Genomic DNA, 21,633 nt, shown 5'->3' with positions numbered 1-21,633 from the left:
CCTCCTCCTCCCTCACAGTACAGGGGTCTCTCTTTCCTCTTCAGTCTGAAAACCTCCCTCTGCAACCACAGGGAGGGGCCAGTGATGCTTAGCAACAGCCAACCCTGTTCAGGACTTGCCTCTCCTACGTTTTTTGGGAGTGGAGGGTGGACCCTGACCGGAGTAAGGTTACCTGGTACACACACACACACACACACACACACGCACGTTTTCCTTCACACTTCCTGTCAGTTCTATGTGTAAACACAGACTTGGGACTGACAGTCCCCTCCCACACTAGACCTTGAGGAAGGTGTGTGTGTGTGTGTGTGTGTGTGTGTGTGTGTGTGTGTGTGTGTGTGTGTGTGTGTGTGTGTGTACGTGCGTGCGTGCGTGCGTGTTTGTGGTAGTTGAGGAATGTCTCCCTGTTTCCCTCTTGCCATAGTTCTGTGCCAGAAACAGCAGTTTGCACTAAGTGTGTATGACACACACACACACACACACACACACACACACACACACACACACACACACACACACACACACATTCACTGCAGCACTGAGCAGCATGCTCGTGTTTCAGAACCAAAGAGGGAGGTGTATCCCTCCCTCCCTCCCTCTTATGTCTCCTCCCTCCTCCTCTCAGCCACCATCACAGGCTGCAGTCTTCCCTTCCCTGTGTGCTCACACACACTCACTCAGCAGTGATGGGGCAACATTAGAGGCATGAACGTGTAGTGCAGTGCAGCTGGAAGAGTGTGTGTGTGTGTGTGTGTTTGTGTGTGTGAGGACAGACAGCTCTGTGGATGCCAGTCTGAGCTGAAGGAGCCTGGGGGATCTTGTGCTGGATGTTTTTGTGTCGGTGCAGCCTGAGAGGATACAGAAGAGTAAGTTATCGCTGTGGCAAGTTATATACCGGATCATGAACGTTTGTTTTCTCATTCATGTGTGTGTGCTCTGGGATATGTTGCTTCTGGAAATCAAAGGGTCTGTGCACTTTGAAATTTGAGTCTGACTTGTGTCATAGTAGATCATATCCAGCCAACTGTCTTCAATGAACACAATAATTTTCTTTATAGTCAATAGTACAATTATAATTCTTTTTGAACTGTAGTAAATGCTTATTGTATAGTTGTACGTTGTGTCTTTTCCTTTGAGTGCCTGACTGTTTTCTTGTAGGACTTGTGGACTCACTATGTTGAGAATGAGCTGAAGTCTCTGTGCAGGACAGAGTCCTCCACGTTTCATCATCACAAGAACTTTTAATGAAGGGAATCAGAAGGTGATGTCAGGGTGATGATCCTCAGGACAAACTGAAGATACAAACCTCTGATGGAGTCTTTCCTCTGTAGTCTGTGAAGATGGTGGGTTGATGGTTTCCAGATGCTTGGTTGAGATGATTGTAACTGAACCCGTTCATAATGTACAGACAGTCGAAGCATTGTTTCACTGAGCTGAGTGTGGCGGCGCTGTGAATGTGCTTTCACACACAGACCTAGAACTAAATGGCTATGATATTTATTTTGTCCAATCCACATTAATGTTGTTCTGTAGATAAGTCAGGAGCTAAAACAACCAAGTAGCAAACTATATGTCTTTTTACAGTTAAATGTATTTAATGTTGAAGTCATCTCAAGTCTTTTATTTAAAGTAACCAGAGGACAGCCAAACATGTAGTCATGTAGTAGGTGGTAATGTCACGGGACTAACCACTGTGCTCTTCAGGTGAAACGAGTGATGGATTTATACCAGGATGACATAACCAGGTAGTGATGAAGTTCAGCAGCTGGAGCCAAGGCGTCGCTGTTCTCGGAGTATAAACAGGATCACACGGCGGTGTGGGGCAGATACATCTGACGGGTCACTCAGAGGCACAGAGGCCTCGTAGCTGCAGCTCTGGAGGTTACATTCAGACGCTGAAGAAACTGACATTTTTCCAGAAAGTGCGTGTTGGTGCTTACTGAGTCCCTCAGTGCATTGTTTCAGGAATTGTGGTTCATGCAGTAAAAGCGGTGTACAGCTCAGACTGTGTGAACATTTCTGACCATGTAGGGACAGATCATGTGCTCCGCTCCTGTATCAGGCTCTACTTGAGAGCTATTTCAAGAACAGGACTGATGCTGGACGTGTTACAATTGAAACGATCAGAACATAACATATTACATAACATATTACTGTAACATATAACAAAACAGCATAACATATTGCATAACATATCGTATAACATAATATTACTGTAACATATAACATAACATGCATAACATTACTTATAACATAACATTACTGTAACATATAACAACAGCATAATATCACATGACGTAACATAACATTTCTGTAACATAACAGCATAACCTATTACATAACAACATGTAACATATTACTGTAACATATAACATAACGTAACTTAACATGCAACATCACATGACATAACATGTAACATAACAACATTTAACATGACATGTAACAGTATAACGTAACATAACATGACAACATGTAACTTTTTTGTGGGTCTTTTGTATTCTGGTGATAAACAGTTACCATCATAGCTTTTTGTTCACTGCTGCAGTGAGGTACATCACTAATGAAGACACAAATGAATCGTCATCCACTGTGATGTATCCAGGTATCGATGTGTTTGGATGGTGCTCGTTATGTAATAAAGGGTCAGTCCACGTTGTGCTGGTTAACCTGAGGACCAGTCCTGATGGGACTGGCAGCCAGCCAACCAGCTCTGTCTCTGGCTGTAGTAGCTTTGTTATTACTCTGCGCCACGCCGCTCACTGTCCATCAGGATCAGTTCAGAGCAGCCTCCCTCTGTTTTACACACTTCTTCTCGATGCTCGTTAGTCGTCATATCGTTTCCTCCTGTGATCTCTGGAGTGTTCAGCTGCTTTATAGACACAAGGCTGTATTAAATGATATTAGACAATATAATGACATTGATATGCCTGCTGGCTCAGCTCCACTACCGTCCTCTCTGTGGAGTCATAGGGAGAATCAGTTGTGTCCTTTTACACCATCTGAACACACACACCCACACACACACCTCTGCAGTGACTGACGGCAGAATGACACGAAATGGTTATGAAGTCGCACAGTCATATGCATCTCCTCTCACAATGACTCAGCGGTCTGTTTATTTCCATGGCAACCACTGGTGTCTGAGTTGGGGCTGTCCTCTGTGAGTGATGCAGCCGTCTTTCATACTCCACTGTGTTAGCAGCCCTGCTTGCGTAATGTAGCAAAACTGTGTGTGTGTGTGTGTGTGTGTGTGTGTGTGTGTGTGTGTGTGACTGTGGAGATGTGTGTGCATTGTGTTAACTGCTGTAATGTGATGCTGTGGAGGAGAGGTGCCTCCTACCTGTTTCTCTTACATCATAAATTCAGGTTCAATCCAGAAGAGAGTTTGACTGGATTTCATTTAAATCTGTCATCAGCTGATTGATCTCCACACTTTAGATCACCTGAGCCTGTCTGTGGACTGTGAAACCACCTGTGTCTCAGGTGTGTAGCCCCGATCCTGTCAGGTGTATGACTCTGATGCCTGATTGGCTGTTGTTGGCTCCGCCTCCGTAGTGCTGATAATGTTCATAATGTCCACAGTAGAGAGACAGCAGCAGTGAAGTAGCTCTAGGCTAGCAAGCTAAAAGCTAATTACATCTCACCTGAGCCTGTGTAGAGGAAGTTGTGTGTTACTATAATAAAACATGAAACAGCTCCTGTGTCGGAATCATCTGACCTGACCAGAGAATAACGTGTGTATATACTGAAGATTTTAGTCCTGGTTCATTTGCCCATGGTTACCGTGGTAACAGTAAGTCTGGTATACCTCTTTACAGTATAACCAGAGCAAACCTGTTGTTTTAATAGAGGTTGACAACAATCATTTCAGCTGTAAAAGTTCATATCTGCTCTGTATCCAGAAGTAAAGTTTCACCGCTGTGTTTTTACTTTGGTCTGATTCTTTAAATGATGATTGGACAGATGGAACCACTGTCCTCCAGTCACTGTACTGACAGTAGTAGTAGTAGTAGTAGTTTGACAGCAGTGACACAGATGATGAAGATACAGCTCATCCTGTGCAGTGAGAGAGGAGCCGCTATACCTGTGTGTCTACCTGCACAATGAGACGTCAGTGGTGAACATGTGTGAGTGTGTGTGTTCTCTAACATGCTCATTTATAACACACCAAACTGTGTGAGTGTGTTCTCCTGTTCATGGCCCAAGTTATTCTCTGTTCACACACCTGCAGGTTCCAGAGCTTTCGGTTTTCAGAGTGAGAATTATTATACCATATATAGTGGACTCATAGTATCCCACAATGCATTGTGAAAAGTAGTGTACAACCGATGGTCACTAACCAAGTAATATATACCATCATGCATTGCGCTTGCGCTGAAAGACAGAAAATAGCTGTTTCCACCGCAGGAACTTTCCCCAGGAACCAGGAAGCTTTTGAGGAACTCTGCGTGTTCCCACCGCAGGAACCAGGGTCTAAATTCAGTTCTGGGATAATTGATCGACCCCCAAAAAGTCCCTGATCGGGGAGCAGTACTTTCCAAAGGTTAGTGCTGAATATTTCCGACTGGTCGAGTACTCGCTGCAGTTTATTTCACCTGCCATGTTTAAAAGTCCGTGGTGACGGGCGAGAAAATAAAAAGGTCTGCCTCCTCCCTAGTTAACCCCTCGTTAACCTGTGTGTATGACATCAGCAGGAGGTGATGACATCAGGCAGAATCACTGAGGCGTCACCTTTGACCTCTAGTAAATATGTGAATGTAAAAATCGCTGTGTTGTGGATTTGTTTCTGAGGGTGGATCAGTCTTTACAAACCACCACAGTGTGATGTGGATCCACATCGACCTGGTTCAGTCTTCATGAGAAGCTGCTCTGCTCAGGGAACGTGAAATCAGCTGATTCACGTGCTCACCCCTGTTTATTAGGCCTCCTGTAGTAATTGCTGAACAGCACCTCTTTAATTTCATGTTCACTGGTGTCACTCTCCTCCTCTTCATCTCCTCCTCCTCCTCTTCATCCAGCTCTGGTGTAACCTGCTTGACAAGCATGTCTTGATGCATAGCAGGGTCCCACGGCTGAGGATTAGCCCTGTTATTCACTTCACTGACAGCGGGGCCCCAGGACCCGACGGTGAAGCTGATTGTAACAGGAGTGGATGAGATGTTTGGAGGGTGCAGGGCTGAGCAGGGTCCAGTCAGAGAGCGGGGGCTGCTCACTCTGCCTGATTGTAATGTGGGACAGTCGTTCTCTCCGTTGTTGGACTGGATCATTAAGATTCATTTGTCTGCTCCAGAGTCACAGATGAGAACATGTAAACCAACATGACAGGAGCTGTCATCAGGAGGAGGGTGTGACTGCTGATGGTCATGGACCAGTCTTGTTACTCTTGGATGAAACAACCCAACTCACCCGAGAGCTTTCACTTTCTTCTTACTGCCCTGAAATAACAGGACATAACTATGTTCACTAACTTCCTGCAACAAACCATGTTAACGTTACCGTTGTGTCTCTGCAGCATCCACAGTCAGTGGTGACTCAGGTGTGTGAAGGTATTGACGCTGTGGAGGAAACTGGACTGAACTCATTTCACTCCACATGAGTGCATGTTCTGTAGGGCTCCCGATTAGATTCGATTCCCGAATCAATTCAATATTGATTCAGTCAGAGATATTTCAGTTTTTCTTGGATAGGCATGATTGACGTTTGGAAATCCATCAGTGTCTTACATAAACTTAAATGTCAATATGACAATGTTGACCATTTGATTTGTTTTTATTAGCTCTCTTCATGACATACACTTTAGTGACTTTGATTGGATCTTCAAGCTGGATTCTGCGAGCTGTGGATTCGCTCATTCATTATGAATCAGTGTGAGTGTCAGACTGTGACTGTTCATGCTAAATGTCACTGTGAGAACTTCTACACTTGTTTAATGGAGCAGGAGACTTTCATATCACACGTGACTTCAGAATGTGACTGTAAATCCTGATGATGGACACACAGAGGTACTGTATGTTTATAAATGATGATGTCACCTGTCTGGTGCGTTGAAGGTAATTCTACCTGTCTAAAAACACAGATCCAGATATCCTGTGTCAGTGAGGTATTGGTTTCCTGAATGAGTCACCTGAGCCGCCCAGGGCCCTGCTGTTGTCACTGGAGAACTGAGATGGAGCTGTGTCCTGGATCTGATCGCCTTTATATAGCTGCTCCTCTCTTTTCTCTAACCCTGACCCACATACACAAACACACATGCACGCACGCACGCACACAGCAGGCGTCAGTCACATTTTCTCCACTTTCTTTTGAAATCTTTCTGCCAAAGATGAAAATCAGAGCATTGAGACTTAAACTGATGATGTCATCATGATGTAATCAGTCAACACTCAAAGACTTGTTGTGATGTTTTTTTTAATAATATGATGAGTGAAATAATCAGTCAACACCATTGAACCAATGACAGTCTCATAAAAACAAATTCAGACAGCCAGGGTTTCATACATCACAAACCGAATGAACCAATCCTGTAAGCTTGTGGGGACGGGGGGCGGGGCTAAATGAACCTGAAACCTTGTCAGTACAGAGAGCAAGAGTTAGGATTTCCGGCAAGATGGCGTGTTGAGCAGTAACTCAAAGCAGAGGATGTGGCAAACTTGTCCCAAATTTGAATCAGCACTTGACTAGAAGCACTCCGACCGTTCAAAATGGAAAACCAAAGTATGATCAAACCGTCCAGGAGGCAGATAAGGTAGAGTGGGCCGACGATCATGACTACGCTGTGGAAGTTAGCTTGGCTTACGAAAGGAAAGACTCTGCTCCCACAACTGCAACTGTGCAAGAGTCCGCTCGGTAAGAAAACTAAAGTAGGAGCAGAGAAGGAAGAGGTCTCTAACCTGAACATTCTGGAGGCCATTCAAAGCATGGAAAATAAAATTTGATGATAATGACAACTGGTACAACTTAGGAAACAAGCTAAACAGAGTAGCTGCATGATTGCTAGTTTAACCACAGCAGTCCACTTCAATGCTGAAGAAGTTAGGGATTGCAAGAAAAAAAAAAATCAACATGAAGGAAAAGTACATTGAGCACCTTGGTAAAGAAAATAAGGAGCTGAAGTGAAGAATCAGGGAGCAGGAAAGATATAAGATGCGAAGGTGTCAGAAACTTAAAGGTCTGACAGAGAAGAGTGAGGAAAACATCATAGCAGACGTCGTGAAACTTCTTAACAAGATCGACCCCCGAGGTGGAAATGTGGCAGCTTGAAGAAGCCATAAGACATTGCACACAGAGTCAGCTGAAAGGAGGACAACAGGAACAGACACGTAGTCGTATTATTTGCCCGGTGATCTGTCAAGGAGGAAGGATTCACCTGTGTGTGCAAGGAGGGGGGCGTACGCTTCGCGGAAGTGCTGCCGCTGGAGGATAGAAAGGCGAGAAAAAAGTCGTGAAAGTTGAAAGTCATTTATTCATATTACAGTAGTTAATGTTTATGGTCATAGAACTTCTGCCCATAACAAACAAATGTTGGAAAACATCACTAATGCGGTATCAGAGCTCAGACCACTCTACCCGACAGACTTTATTGTAACGGGGGGTGACTGGAATATGACTAGGGATGGGAATTGATAAGATTATATTGATACCAATGCCATTATCGATTCTGCTTATCGAACCGATTTTCTGTGTGGAAAAGTCCTCGGTCCACCACCGCCATCATCTAAAATGGATCAAATGAGAGAATATTTGTCCAGCATTCGTTTTCATTTAGGTCTTAAGTCAAACAAAGAATCTGTTGTTAAGCCTGGCCTGCATGCGTAAATGTTAACATAGGATAGGACCTACAGTTCTCAATTACCATCCCTAAATATGACACAAGATGAACGGGAATATAGGTGGCCCTCAAAAGATGAAAGTTATCATCACAATCATACAATTGGAAAAGGTATTATTAGTAGGAATTGCCTGGTAGTTTAAATCCAGAGAAAAAGCAATACCCTGGTGAAATCCTAACGGTGCCTGTAAGTCCAGAATTGATTTCTGGCTTGCTGCTGTTTCGGTAATGGAGCTTGTCTCAGAGACCTCCATTTCCTAAGCCCCATTAACCCATCATTGTATAACAGAAATACAATTCTGTCAATAAATTGGGTATAAGCAAAGGCTACTGGAAATTTAACTTTAATTTAACTCAAGAAAATAAGGACAAAGATAAGAGAAATAATAAATGACATTGCAATCCAAATTAGATGGGATCTGTCTTAAAAGGGCCCAGGGTGCATTTGTGAGATCAAGAGCAAAGTGGATAGAGGATGGGGAAAAGAATACTTCAAATGCAGCAGACATGAAAGTAAACATCAATAAATAAATCAGAAATCAAATACTTGGGTATCACTGTCACCAGAAATAAAGAAGTAAGGGGAGAAGGAAAATGTTCATAAGAATATTGACAAATGTAAAACAAATTTGAACTCATGATTACAGAGGGACACAACTGTATTTGGAAAGGTCCTACTATCTAAGATGGGAAGTCTCTCAAGAGCTATTTGTCCCGTCGTTCTTTTCTTCCTCCCACAGTCCAAAAACATGCATATTAGGCGACTCTAAAATTGCCTGTAGGTGTGACGCACTTTAACGGAGCTGCTTCACCGACACTAAGACAGATGTTGAGTTTATCGTGATAAATTCATCTGTATGTAGAGTCTGAGGCTCCACTCTGACACGTCTTCTCTGTTTATCAGTGTAACAGTGTGTGTGTGTGCGTGTGTGTGTGTTGTCATTCCTGTCATTGTGGTCAGCAACAAACTCAGCCTGCAGAGGGCAGCATTTCTCAACTCTTTACCATCAGTGTACAGCGCCCGGGTTGTTTACAGTGGTTTAACAGGACCAACATAGGAAATAAAGAGTAAGATAATAATGTCGTTAATGAGAGATGTCATTTAAGTTTCAACACCTTTTTGTGTTTCATCCAAATGTCATTTATTTGGCAAATTTGGCAAAGTTAAATTAACCTGGTGCAAAATAAAGTGTGATGTTCTCTGCTTCTTTAATGTGACCACTGAGGGTTTCTCTGGGTTTCCTTCAGTATTGTTGTCGTTTGCCATGTTTGACAGGAAACAGCTTAATTATTTAGACCTGAAACCAATTCCATTGATTTGATGGATTCAGTTACGCCTTTGTTTTATCAAGCTTGCAGGTTTCATCATTGAATTTTCTGTCTCCTCTCTGTGTTTCAGGTGTTTTCTTCGTCTTCATTTTTCTTTCGTCTCGAAGGTGTGGAAGACGTGGCTGATAAATGGATGGTTTTCTACAGTTCTGAACCAGGACACGATGAGCTCCAGCTCTTTTGGAAGTAACGTTTGTGCAGTAGTAACAGGACTGCAGCTCCATGACTCACTGAAGACATCATGAAAACACAGATGTAGAAATGCACAGCCTGATGGAGGATGAATATTGTATTAAATGTCAGTACAGAGAGAATAAAGAGGATTGAATCTCTGCTCATTGGTCTCTCTCTACCTGCTGCCCCGTCGGACCAGACATGAGTGTTTCTGAGCCCAGTGAGACCCTCCCTGTCAGGGGGACGGCTGGATCCAGCATGAGGCTCCCTCTTCACAGTGCAGGAGATCACAACGGGAATGCTTTCTCCATTTCCTCTTCCTCGTCCTCCTCCTCCTCTTCCTGTCTGGGGGAGTTGTCTCCTGAGTCACTGCGGAGTCTGAGCAGCCTCAGTGGGGGCCGAACCGACAGCCCGCTGGACTATGACATGTTTGAGGTCACCCTGATGACGATGGTGGTGACCAAAACCGACAAACTCACAGACGCTGTGTGGCCGAAGGAGGACGGCGGCGCCGGTGACAATGACGACGTCTCGGTGGGAAAGATACAAATGGCAAAGGAGCTGTCAGAGTCCAATGACAACTCTGTGTCAGTGTACCTGGACGCCAACAGCGGCGAATACTGCCAAGACAGCTGGAACGATAATAACAACCTGACTCTGGCCCTGACGACAAACAGCTGTCACTGTGGCAACAATGATGACCTCAGCAGTGGAAGTGGACGAAAGCACGGCTCCTCCACTCCAGACTCGGACGCCACAGAAATCCCTGGTGACGATGATGATGAAGAGGAGGCTTTGTTTCTGTCTGTGAGTTCTGACATGGCTGTCCGGAGATGCAGCGTGACCCTCATCAGCTCAACAAGTCAAGCCAGCACCAGCCGCATGATCGCAGGTGACTCTGCTGCCATGACTGAGATCCAGACAGAGCGACCTGTGGCTGACGATGAGGGGCCTGAGCCGGTGTCAGAGGGGCCAGAGCCGGTGTTACAGGGGCCAGAGCTGGTGTCAGAGGGGCCAGAGCCGGTGTTACAGGGGCCGGAGCCGGTGTTACAGGGGCCGGAGCCGGTGTCAGAGGGGCAAGAGACGGTGTTACAGGGGCATGAGCCGGTGTCAGAGGGGCCTGAGCCAGTGTCAGAGGGGCCAGAGCCGGTGTTACAGGGGCCAGAGCCGGTGTTACAGGGGCCAGAGCTGGTGTCAAAGGGGCCAGAGCTGGTGTCAGAGGGGCCTGAGCCGGTGTTACAGGGGCCTGAGCCGGTGTCAGAGGGGCCTGAGCCGGTGTTACAGGGGCCTGAGCGGGTGTTGCAGGGGCCTGAGCCAGTGTTACAGGGAACTGAGCCGGTGTTACAGGGGCCTGAGCTGGTGTTACAGGGGCATGAGCAAGTGTTACAGGGGCCTGAGCCAGTGTCAGAGGGGCCAGAGCAGGTGTTGCAGGGGCCAGAGCCGGTGTTACAGGGGCCTGAGTCAGTGTTGCAGGGGCCTGAGTTAGTGTTACAGGGGCCAGAGGTTGACAGTCCTCTGGATCCACCTGTGGACAGCCAGACAGAACCTGCTGCTACTGAGGACCTAAATGAAAACACCCACTCATCATTATCTTCTACAAATCCAGCACAAGAGTCTAAGGAAGCCACGTCACCTGAGGAGGCTGAGAGGTGTGCAGTGGGCTCCAGACCCCCCCAGCCTAACACCAGTCCACCTGCAAGAGCAGCAAAGACCAAACCACCCACCACCAAGTCGACCAACCCCGCTGCCATCAAACCAGCCGGTCTGGAAGCAAAGAGAGTTTCTAAAGCAGACCTGAAAAACATCAAGGCTAAAGTCAGATCAAGGTCCACCTCAACCCCACCTAAAACCCTCTCCCAGGTACTGTAGTACTGTAGTATACTGTAGTGCTGTAGGACTGTAGTAATGTGGTGCTGAGTATACGTTAGTAATATACTGTAGTACTGTAGTATACGTTAGTAATATACTGTAGTACTGTAGTATACGGTAATACTGTAGTTTGATTGAAACATAGCTCAGTACTGTACAGCCATGTTCTGTCTAACACTTGATATCTCTCTTCTACAGAACAAATCTGCTCCAGCTAATGGAAAGAAAGCTGCTCCTAGGAAGGAGGGAGCACAGACCGGGGATGAGGGTAAAGGTCAAAGGTCATCTGCAGATCCAGTTAAAGTGCCTGTGGTGCTGAAGCCCATCAGAGCAAAGAGCAGTAGCCTCAGAACCAACCAGCCAGAGAAGAGCAGTGTGGCGGTCAGTCAAACACTCTCCGCTTCCACCGGATCTTTGGGTTGTGAGGAGGCCGAGGACGGACCCCTGGAGCCTCCCTCGAAGGCCGTCCAGGAGGTGCCTGAGACACACAGAACAGCTGTGGAGACAGTACGACAAAGTGAAGATGCTGGTGAAGAGCCAGTGGAGATCCTGAGGGGGGGCGCTGGAGAGGCGGGACTAACAGAGGCCTCGGTGGAGAAACCAAGGAGTCAGAGCAGGGTGAGAACTACAAGCATGTTCACGTTTCTTTAACCTGGGCGTCTCAGCCTCATGCTCCTGTTGACGGTTAAATGTCTCATGATGAGAATCCACAAACAGTTCTGGCTTCAGATTCAGGTTACGCAACAAGTATAATTGAAGAGACTGGAAAAACTGATGAAGTAACAGACACTAATCAGCCGTTTGTCAAATAGCTTTAATTATCTGAAGCCTGGAGCTGTGTTGTTGTGCTTTTGTGTTTTTTATACCAGTGTAGTTTAAAGAGTAACAATGTTGTAGATGAGGGAGTGGTGGTAGCTCTGGTATGTGAGTCGGTGACAGGTTTAAAACCTGCAGGCAGCCTCAGGGGTTGTCTCAGCTCAGGGTGTGTTTAAAACACTCAGCTGTGACACACACGCACACACACACGCACACACACACCACACACACACACACACCTATATCGTTTCAAAATAAGAGCCTCTGTTTCTTGTGTTGTTCTTCAGGGTTCATCTGGGTTCATCTATCCTCTGTTTACTAAAGGGTCACTGTAAAGAGTGGCACAGGCTGTCTGTGATCAGTCCTTGGTGTAAGCACATCTATTGAATAAGTGAAGGAGATCAGGTAAAGCAGTGCAGTGACAGTTCAAAGTGAAAGCTAATTCGTCATGTTATGGTGCACGATCATGCACAGCTTGACATCAGTGGTGGCTCACTATGTGATGAGTCACGTGTTCAGATGATGAGATTCAATTTTTCTGAAGATCTGCTTTAAAGATGTTGCACGTGTGCATTCATTTTCACCATACACCCAGCATCATTTAATGACAGAGCCTCAGTCAGCTGATCTGCCAGCTGAGCGTGTCAACATGTGATTTAGAGTTATTGGTGAGTTACATTAATCCATGAGCTCAGCTTCTTGGCTCAGCTGAGAGGGCGAGCAGACTGAGAGATACCAGTGACTCTGGGGTGTCTCATCTCTGAACCAGCTCAGCGTGTTGGGGTGAGGAGGTGAGGGTGACGGGACAGAAGGTTTTTTTTTTTTTTTGAATGAAAACACATCAGCGGTTTAATCTGAACATGTATTGAATAAGCCTCCTCACCTCTCCAGCTCCCTGAACAGTTTCTCCGAGCTGAGTGTTTCCTCTGAAAACACTGAGACAGGATCCAGACCCTCATCCGCAAACTCACTCCATGTGTGCTGGTGTTTATAGGGGGGGGTGGGGTGGAGTGGGTGAAGACAGAGAGAAAAACCTTGGCTTGGTCAGAGCCGGGGTTCTCGAGGGGAATGTAGAACACAATAGAAACTTTTTTTACCCTCTGGTGGTTATAGCACACTCCCAGTTTTCCCTCCTCCCTCTCTTTCCTGCTCTCTCTTTTTTTCCTCCCCCTCTGTCTGAACACATGCTCACTCCTCCCATCTGCTCCTTCACCGCCTTCCTCACTTCCCTCAGTCCACATTTTTGACTCTGAGTGGGGAATGGCTAACACCATGGTCTCAGTGCGCAGCTCCGAGCTGGGGCCCCTCGGCTGGGACGCCGTCACTAAACGTCAGCTCTTTCTACAGAAAGTCTCCTCCAAGCTGGGGCCTGGTGTCAGGCAGCAGGGCAGAGGCATCAGAGCGGTCTCTGGACCAGCTCCACCTCCGGGCTCAGGGGCCGGACCTCCAGGACATGGGAGCCCTGGGCTCAGGCAAACCCCAATTGAAGGCTCCATGTTGGGAGACGTTGGACAGAGCGCTGGGGGAGGATCTCCAACCAAAGTGAGGCAGCTCCAGAGTCAGAGCTTCGGTGAGTTATTACAGTTTGTTTCTGTGTGTGTAGAGACACAGTGTGTGTGTCTGTGTGTGTAGAGACACGCTGTCTGTCTGTGTGTGGAGACACAGTGTGTTTGTGTGTAGAGACGTGGACACAACCTGGTTCACTACAGAAACCTTTACTTGATGTAAACACACAACAGCATGCTGCACATGACTGTATAAGTATGTGTGTGTGTGTGTGTGTGTGTGTGTGTGTGTGTGTGTGTGTGTGTGTGTGAGTGTGTGTGCGTGTGTGTGTGTGTGTGTGTGTGTGTGTGTGATGGAAGAAAACTCTGCTTTGTCTCTGCAGCAGACTCAGGAAATGAGCAGGCTGACACTGCAGAGCTGTGAGTTAAAATGCCTTCCACATACCACTACACCACACACACACACACACACACACTCACTCACTCACTCTCATACACACTTAGTGCAGGTCCCAGCACACACTGTCCATACTTTGTCACATACAGTCCGCAAGTTGCTGACAAACAGGCATGTTACTATCTGTGTGTGTGTGTGTGTGTGTGTTTGTGTGTGTGTGTGTGTGTGTGTGTGTATGTGTCAGCTGTGATGTTGCAGAACTGTATTTCTTTAAACCTTTCAAACTCTGGAGCGGAATAATTTCACTGCACTTCCTGTTTGTTGACAGGAAGTTTAACAACACATGGTCACATGACTTTACTTTCATCATTTCTCTCCTTTTCGTTCTTTTCATCCCCTTTCTGATTCACCTCAAGTGTGTTTGCTGCCTGTCGCTCTCTGCGTGTGTGTGTGTGTTAGTAAATATAGTGTATTCTCCTGATGTGACAAACACTCAACTTAAACATGGTGTCCCCTGCCTGCTGTCCAGTGGCCTGTAGTTGTGTGTGTGTGTGTGTGTGTGTGTGTGTGTGTGTGTGTGTGTGTGTGTGTGTGTGTGTGTGTGTGTGTGTGTAAAGGTCACATTCTGATGGACAGAAGCTGGTCTGTCCTCTGGACCTCAGACCTCCATCCGTCCTTTGTGTCTTGATCACTTCAGTACAAATCTTTTCCAGGCTGAGTGAATGTGTTGCTGTGTTCATGTGTTCATTTGTTCATGTGTTGCTGAGGGTTCGGGTCTTTCTCTCAGGTCTGTACCTGTTCAGGTGCCGTCACATGTTACTGTCTCACAGACTCTGCAGCCTGTGGTTGTCTCCTGTTTGCTGCAGTTTGTGTACAGACTCTGAGGTAAAGTCCAGTGTTGTGTTTGTGAGTGGAGTATGTAAGGCTCAGCACTCTGTATGTTACGCATGACTTTATCATTGTAGATAGAGGGCTAATATCATGAGGACAAAGACTGACAGGGATTCAGGCCTGAGAGAGACGTGAGCTCTGAGAGCAGACACTCAACAGAGGAACTGATAACTCCATGTTCTATATGTACGGTCATAAAACTGATTTCAGTCATGGAGCGACCCCAGAAAGACAAAGAGAAAACAGAAGGTTATGCATTTATACAAATGTATTAAACATATATCAATATCACATTGACAGAAGTATTCAGACTCTTCACTCAGGACTTAGTTGAAGCACCTTTGTCAGTGATCACAGCCACCAGTCTTCTTTTCTGCAGATCCTCTCAGACTCTGTCAGGTTGGATGTGGACCATCAGTGGACGGACATGTTCAGGTCTCACCAAATGTTGGATTGGGTTCAGGTCAGGCTTCACAGAGTTGTCTCTAAGCCTGTCTTGGCTGTGAGTTCCGGGTCATTGTCCTGTTGGAAGGTGAACCATCAGCCCAGTCTGAGGTCCTGAGCTCTGGACCAGGTTTTCATTAAGGATGTCTCTGTGCTTCCCCTCAGTCCTGACCAGTGTCCGTGTCCCCCGCAACCTGATGCTGCCTCCACCATGCTTCACTGTTGGGATGGTGTTGGGCAGGTGATGAATGGTGCCTGCTTTCCTCCAGACATGACTCTTAGAACTGAGACCAAACAGTTCAGTCCTGGTCTCATCAGACCAGATAATCTTGTTTCTCTCAGTCTTCTCTCAGTCTCAGATCCTGTAGCTGCTTGTTTACAAAATGTCCCTGATAAAGCCCAGATCAGTGGAGAGCTGCAGTGATGGTTGTTCTTCTGGAAGTTTCTCTACAGCTCAGAGTCACCATCAGGTTCTTGGTCTCCTCTCTTCTCCCTGATGTCTCAGTTAGTCCAGGTCTAGCTCCAGAAAGAGTCCTGGCTGTTCCAGACTTCTTCATGTAAGAATGACGGAGGCCACTGTGCTCTCTGGAACCTTTACTGCAACAACCAAGATGTTGTGTGAGAGCTCATGGTTCTGTTTCATGGACGTAGCCTCATGGCTAACAGGGTGACACGTTCCTGCCGCTCCGACACTGAACTGTCTGTTTAAAGGCTGTGGGTGGTGGGATCTGGAGTGACTTCCTGTAGCTATGTCTCTGTGAAACACCACGCTACACTGACTGAAGTCCCTCTGACTCCTCACCTGGCTGTTAGCTCGTCCGGTGATCTCATGTTGTCATGATGATAGAAGAGAGGTTCACTCTTCTCCATCAGTCTGCTGCCTGGACCCAGCTCTCCTCCCTCCTCCTCTGGCTCCTGCAGGGATGTTACCATAGGCACTACACTCTCCACACTGGTGCGGCCACACAGTTGTGTACATGTGTGTTTGTGTGTTTCAACAGTGAGCACAAGGCAGAACTACAGTGAGCCAGCTCTTACCTAACATTGAGCTCTGAGGGAACGCAATCCAGCTGCTCCGTCATGACAACTAGAACCAAATGAATCCAGATGTTTCCTGCTGGCTTCAGTCTACCTGTGTGTGTGTGTGTGTGTGTGTCTGTGTGTGTGTTGTGAGCATGTATAAACTCTATTTCTTCCCCTCCCCCTCGGGACTCATGTTTGTCGAAAGGTGTGTGAAAATTTGAATGAAACTTTATTGAAGGTAAATGTGGTTGTTGTGTAACAGAATGTAGCAGAGCAGCAAAATAACAAACCTACAATATATGAAATGTACAATAGTGAGTGTGTGTAAATGATGAGGAGAAAATGTGTCTGTAGAGAGTGGGACTCCTCTGAAGTTCTAATGTAGTGAGGATCAGCAGGGCCCGGCCCACCCCACCCCCGTGCTCAGCTGGAGATCAGGCTGTACATCCTAACTGTCAACACAGACACTAAGACCCTGTTTAGACCTGGTATTAACATGAGTCTCAGGTGATCGGATCACAGGTGGTCAGCTTTAAGTTCAGGTGTGAACGTACCCAAGACACATTGAGGACGCATTTATGGATGGATGGAGGAATGTTAACAGGGGGGCGCCTCAGTGGCTAACCTGGTAGCGTGTATAACACATGGGCTTAGTCCTGACCGTAGTGGCGATGGGTTTGAGTCTGACCCGGGGCTCCTTAGACCAGGTTTAATTCCTGTTTTGTCTGTAATGATGTATAAAGCTAATTCAATTATTTTGTATTCTGTCTCTCTCTCCGTCTCACCCCCCCCCAGGTCTTCCCAAAACTCGCACCACCACTTCCCCCTTTCTCCCAACCTTCATCTCCAGGCCAACAGCCAATCAGCAGCCGGCAGGGGTGTCGGCTGGGCGACCTGCCCCACCCACTGCGTCAAAACTTCCTGTAAAGGGATTATTCACAAACCTCAGCTCTTCATCACTGGGAAGCAACGAGAATAATGGAGCTGCGAGTAAAGGTGTGTTTCTCTCTCACTGACCTCTCTTCCTCTGTGGATGTCTCCATCATGGACACACACTCATACACACCGTCACACAATGAGCTGCTGTCACTGTCATCTGCCACTGCTCACCCAGGAGGTCAAAGGTCAGAGGAGTCAGAGCACAGATAATGTGTGTGTTGTGTTTATTGTATATTTTTTAATCTATATAGCTAATTTCCCCCTTCATGACAATTGTTTATATAACTCACCAGTTTACATTTTATTAAATATTAAAGTTAAGTAGAATTGAGGGCGTGGCCTCTTTGAGTGACAGGTGGGTGAGCATATGCTGTGCCACAAACCTTCATGCACTGAAGTCTCAGCTCCCACACGCGCCCCACCTCTGTGCCCACTTTCGGATGAGTCGGGCCGAGTCAGCTGCTTTGGATGAATCACAGTGTCTGTTCACGCCAGCAGAAAGCTACTGAAGATTTAACAATCATAGACACTTTCATGGAAATTTGTAGAAAAACTCTAACTATGGTCTGTATTCATCCGAATGTAGCTGTATGTTCATCGCTCCTCAGTAAGAGCTACTTTTACCATGGAAACGCACTGACTGGAGATGTGTGGTTGACAGGTTAACCTGTCTGACTAAGTTATAGACCAGTGATTCCCAACCTGTGAAAGGATTGCAAGTTGGCCGCCAAGTCATTTTCAAAACAGTACAGCTCTGGTAAAAAATATGATTAGAAAAAAATTTAACTATAAAAACTGTTTTTAAATGTTTTAAAACAGAGTGATCTTTAAAAACATTTTTCAAAAACTCCTTTCATTGTTTTTGTTTTGTTTTTGGTATTTCTGTTCTGGTTTTCCCGGTGATGAACCAATGATAGGAACTTTAATGTTGTCTGATCAGACCACTTTGCCGGCGGACCCCACCTGTTCTTGTCTGCTATCTCAGTCTGATTGTGCACTAAAACATGACATCCATGGCAAAAACTGCAGAATCAAAATGGAGAGCTGGTTAGCAACAGGAAGATTTAAAAGGAAAGAGTTAAGAGACAGATGGTGAATCGACAAGTGACCTCTCCCCAGTCAAACAAAAAAGAAAAAATTTGACGCACACGCCTGTTTGAGTTACATGATGAGGTGAGGGGTTTTTTCTGGACACAAAGTTTGAACTGGCTCATCGCTTCAGTGATTTTGAGCAGTTGGACACATTGGGTTACCTGGCCGATATCTTTAGTCATTTAAATGGACTCAACCTCGGCCTCCAGGAAACAGCAGTGAACATGTTCGATGTCCAGAATAAAGTCGAAGCGACCGTTAGAAAACTGGAGCTGTCAACCAGTAAAATTCTGACTCATTTGAAAATCTGTCAGATTTTGTGACAAAGGAACAGATTCAGCTTCCCATCACTGTGACCAAAGCTATCAAACAGCAACTGCAAGGTTTGAAGACCCAGCTGTGCGAATACTTTCCCATCCCAGATGTGCATTACTGTTGGATAGAAAACCTGTTCACTTGACACATTGAAACTGGTTTTCTGACAGAAGTACCTGACAAACATCTGGCTTCATGTTGCCGTGTCCCGATCTGTCCGACAGAGCTGTGTGGGATTTCTAATGCCTTCCCCGACAACATACCTCTGTGAGACGGGATGTTCTGCGCTTGTGTCATTAAAAACTAAATATAGAAATAAACTGACTGTTGAGCCAGAGCTTCGACTGAGACTTGTTTGTGCCAGGGTTAGGGTTAAAATTGAAGTTGGGTGGCTGGAGAGGCTCCTCAAATGCCACCAAGTCAGTCCTAGCCTGACACCTGTTAGCAGCAGACTCCTCTGTGGCGGTGGTGCTAACGCTGATACTCCGGCAGGTGCCCGCGGCGGCAATCTCCATCTCAGAGGAAAAACTACAAGCAAACAAAAACGATGCTGGTGTAGCTGCTCTCCTGCGAAGGCTGGACTTCATCTGTGCACCGGTTTAGACACTACTTGGATCCTGATTTTATTTCTGACTTTTCTAAACAACAGCTTCTGTAGTGAGATGTAGTGAAAACTGATCCACAGGTTTTCACTCACACATCACTGGGTTGTTATGGCAACCACATTACACTTGAGGTTCCTGGTTCCCATGGTAATAATGAGGGTCTGTATTTAGTTCTATGAGAGAGCATCAGTGTCGTACACGTCCACACAGATTCATGTCTTCTGTCATTAGTGAAGATTTAGAAAATAATAATCAATAATCAGTCAACCTCTGATCCAGCTGTGACTATCTATTAACTGATAATGAAGGATATCAACACATTTTCATCTGACTTCACATTATTATAATTATTTTTGTTATCAGTGGAGAATACAGTAGCACACTGTGTGACCACAGTCTCGTGGTTACATAGAAATCTCTGAATACTGTTTCATTATATATATCATGTTATTATTTATAGGATTCATAACATTAAATAAGAAGCTGACTCTGCTCTTCTAACTACACAAATCATTCTCAATGTTTCACTGTCTCCTGTATCTTCTCTCAGCTTCTCCAGTTCCTGCAGGAGCTCCAGCATCCACAGGGACCAGGCCAGACGAGCGTCCCAGCAGAGGCATGTGTCCTGTGGGCAGCCAGAGTGCAACAAAGCCCCCCAGCTCCAGCACCAACACTCCCAGTGACACTGCTGCTCTAAAGCTTCCTGTCATGAGGACCAGAGCTCTGTCTCTGCAGGCCAGGACCACTGCTACAGGTGAGTCTGTGTGTCACCTGGATCCTCCAAGCTAAATGAATTTATAGAGGACAGACCTGTTAACCTGTTTTCACTCAGTGCTGAGAGTCAGATGATATTTATTTAAAGGCTTTCAGTTGGTCGTACTGTAAACCACAGACTCAACAACAAACTCCCTCTGAAAATAATAAGACATATAGTGCAGACTGCAGAGACTGTTAACGAGGATGCAGATCCAGTCCAACCCTCTCCAACACAGACATCCATTTAACTGGTGAGTCTGGTCTGCAGCGCCTGGCATGGCATCAGCCTGTCTCCCAGAACTGGGTCCAGACAGTCAACCTAACCAAGAATTATGATCTTCCAGAAACCACATAGATCCTGCCTAGATACAAATGCTTGACAGTCTACGACCTTGAGATCAGACAGGAAGAACATCCCAGTTCAGGTCTGCCTTAAGATACTGGACTCCTTTATAGAACCTACTCCCTCTGTGGTTCTTAGGGTTGGGTTCCACTCCGCAAACAAGACTTTAGAAACTAGGAAAACACTCAACTGAGACTCTGCATGAGGGATTCTTAGAATATAGTCTCCACATCCAACAGAAGAGAAAGTGACCCTGAAAGAAACCCTCACCTACAGACAGACCCCCTCAGCCAGCGGGTTCTGGAGCCCCTGTTAGACCAAAGCTCATTATAAGAAAACAAGAGGAAATAATCAAACAGCAGAGCAGACTGGGATGTTCTTCAGCCCTGAACAAAAAGCAGGTCACCTGTACTGGAGAAGAGAAGCAGCTGTTTCAGTGAATCCTGTCTGGGCCAGAGATTAACACATTAAAAAAAAGGCAGAGCAGAGACTGAACATCACACTCAGGTGGAGCTGTCACTGTAACTGTATCACACTGAGCATCAACAATTACCCCTAACAGCAAAAACCTGATGGGCTTTGACATGTCCTGCTCCTGTCCACAGGTCTGAAGGCCCCCACGGCCTCCACCCACAAGACCACAGCTGCCAGTCAGGCAGCGGGGAGGACAGTGTCCTCCGCCTGTCAGGGGCTGACCAAGCCGACGTCCCAGTTTCCCTTACAAAGGAGCGGCTCAGCCAGACTCAGCCGACTGAACAGTGCCGGTACAGGATGTGTGTGTGTGGTCTCTGTCTCGTGTTCTCACTTTGTGTGTTGGTGGAGAGATGTTTGTGTGAAGGTCTGCTGCTGTGTCAGTGTGTGGGAGCACCATGACTGAAAGTACCTGAAGCTGTTTCCCAGTTTCCTCTGTAAGTGTTTTAGCAGAGACTCTGCCTCCTCTGAACCTGGAAGAGTATCTCTTAAAGCTCTCTGAGACGATGCTGTGAACCTGGGAAATCAGCAGCAGCTTGTTTTATACCAGTGTCCAGTAGTTTGTAGATTGATGCTGTAGCTTAAAGGAGGAAAAGCCTGACTGGAGCTGAGTCTGATCAGTGTCTCATTAGAAACAGTTGAGGTGTCTGACAGATGAACTCTGTGGCATCAACAGTAAATATACAGTTAATCTGATGTCAGAAGAAAAAACTAAAAAACTGCTACTCTCTGTGCATCAGGTTGTTTGTTGTTAGTGAGGTCCCTGCTAGACTCTACTGTTCAGCTGCTCACACACACACACACACACACGCGCGCGCGCGCACACACACACACAC

The 21,633-nt window shown here is 46.2% G+C and overlaps 1 protein-coding gene across 2 annotated transcripts in view; it reads left to right on the top strand.

The window, feature by feature from the left end:
* The first annotated feature begins 661 nt into the window (after positions 1–661).
* LOC111673572 (uncharacterized) overlaps positions 662–21,633 on the top strand; it is a 41,913-nt gene continuing 20,941 nt past the window's right edge. The window contains exons 1-7 of one of the 2 annotated variants that reach the window (XM_087169910.1): positions 662–866; positions 9,228–11,191; positions 11,399–11,818; positions 13,364–13,586; positions 17,072–17,272; positions 19,778–19,981; positions 20,932–21,090. In XM_087169910.1, the coding sequence (XP_087026036.1) occupies positions 9,533–11,191; positions 11,399–11,818; positions 13,364–13,586; positions 17,072–17,272; positions 19,778–19,981; positions 20,932–21,090 (2,866 nt within the window). In that variant the 5' untranslated portion in view covers positions 662–866; positions 9,228–9,532. The remainder of the gene's footprint in view (positions 867–9,227; positions 11,192–11,398; positions 11,819–13,363; positions 13,587–17,071; positions 17,273–19,777; positions 19,982–20,931; positions 21,091–21,633) is intronic. The other variant, XM_023431374.2, reaches the window with a different exon arrangement.

This window comes from Seriola lalandi, unplaced genomic scaffold (genome assembly GCF_002814215.2).
Source record: "Seriola lalandi dorsalis isolate HSWRI2012SDOR001 ecotype SW California unplaced genomic scaffold, Sedor1 jcf7180002054921, whole genome shotgun sequence".
Lineage (NCBI taxonomy): Eukaryota > Metazoa > Chordata > Actinopteri > Carangiformes > Carangidae > Seriola > Seriola lalandi.
This window is presented reverse-complemented; position numbering and strand designations above follow the sequence as displayed.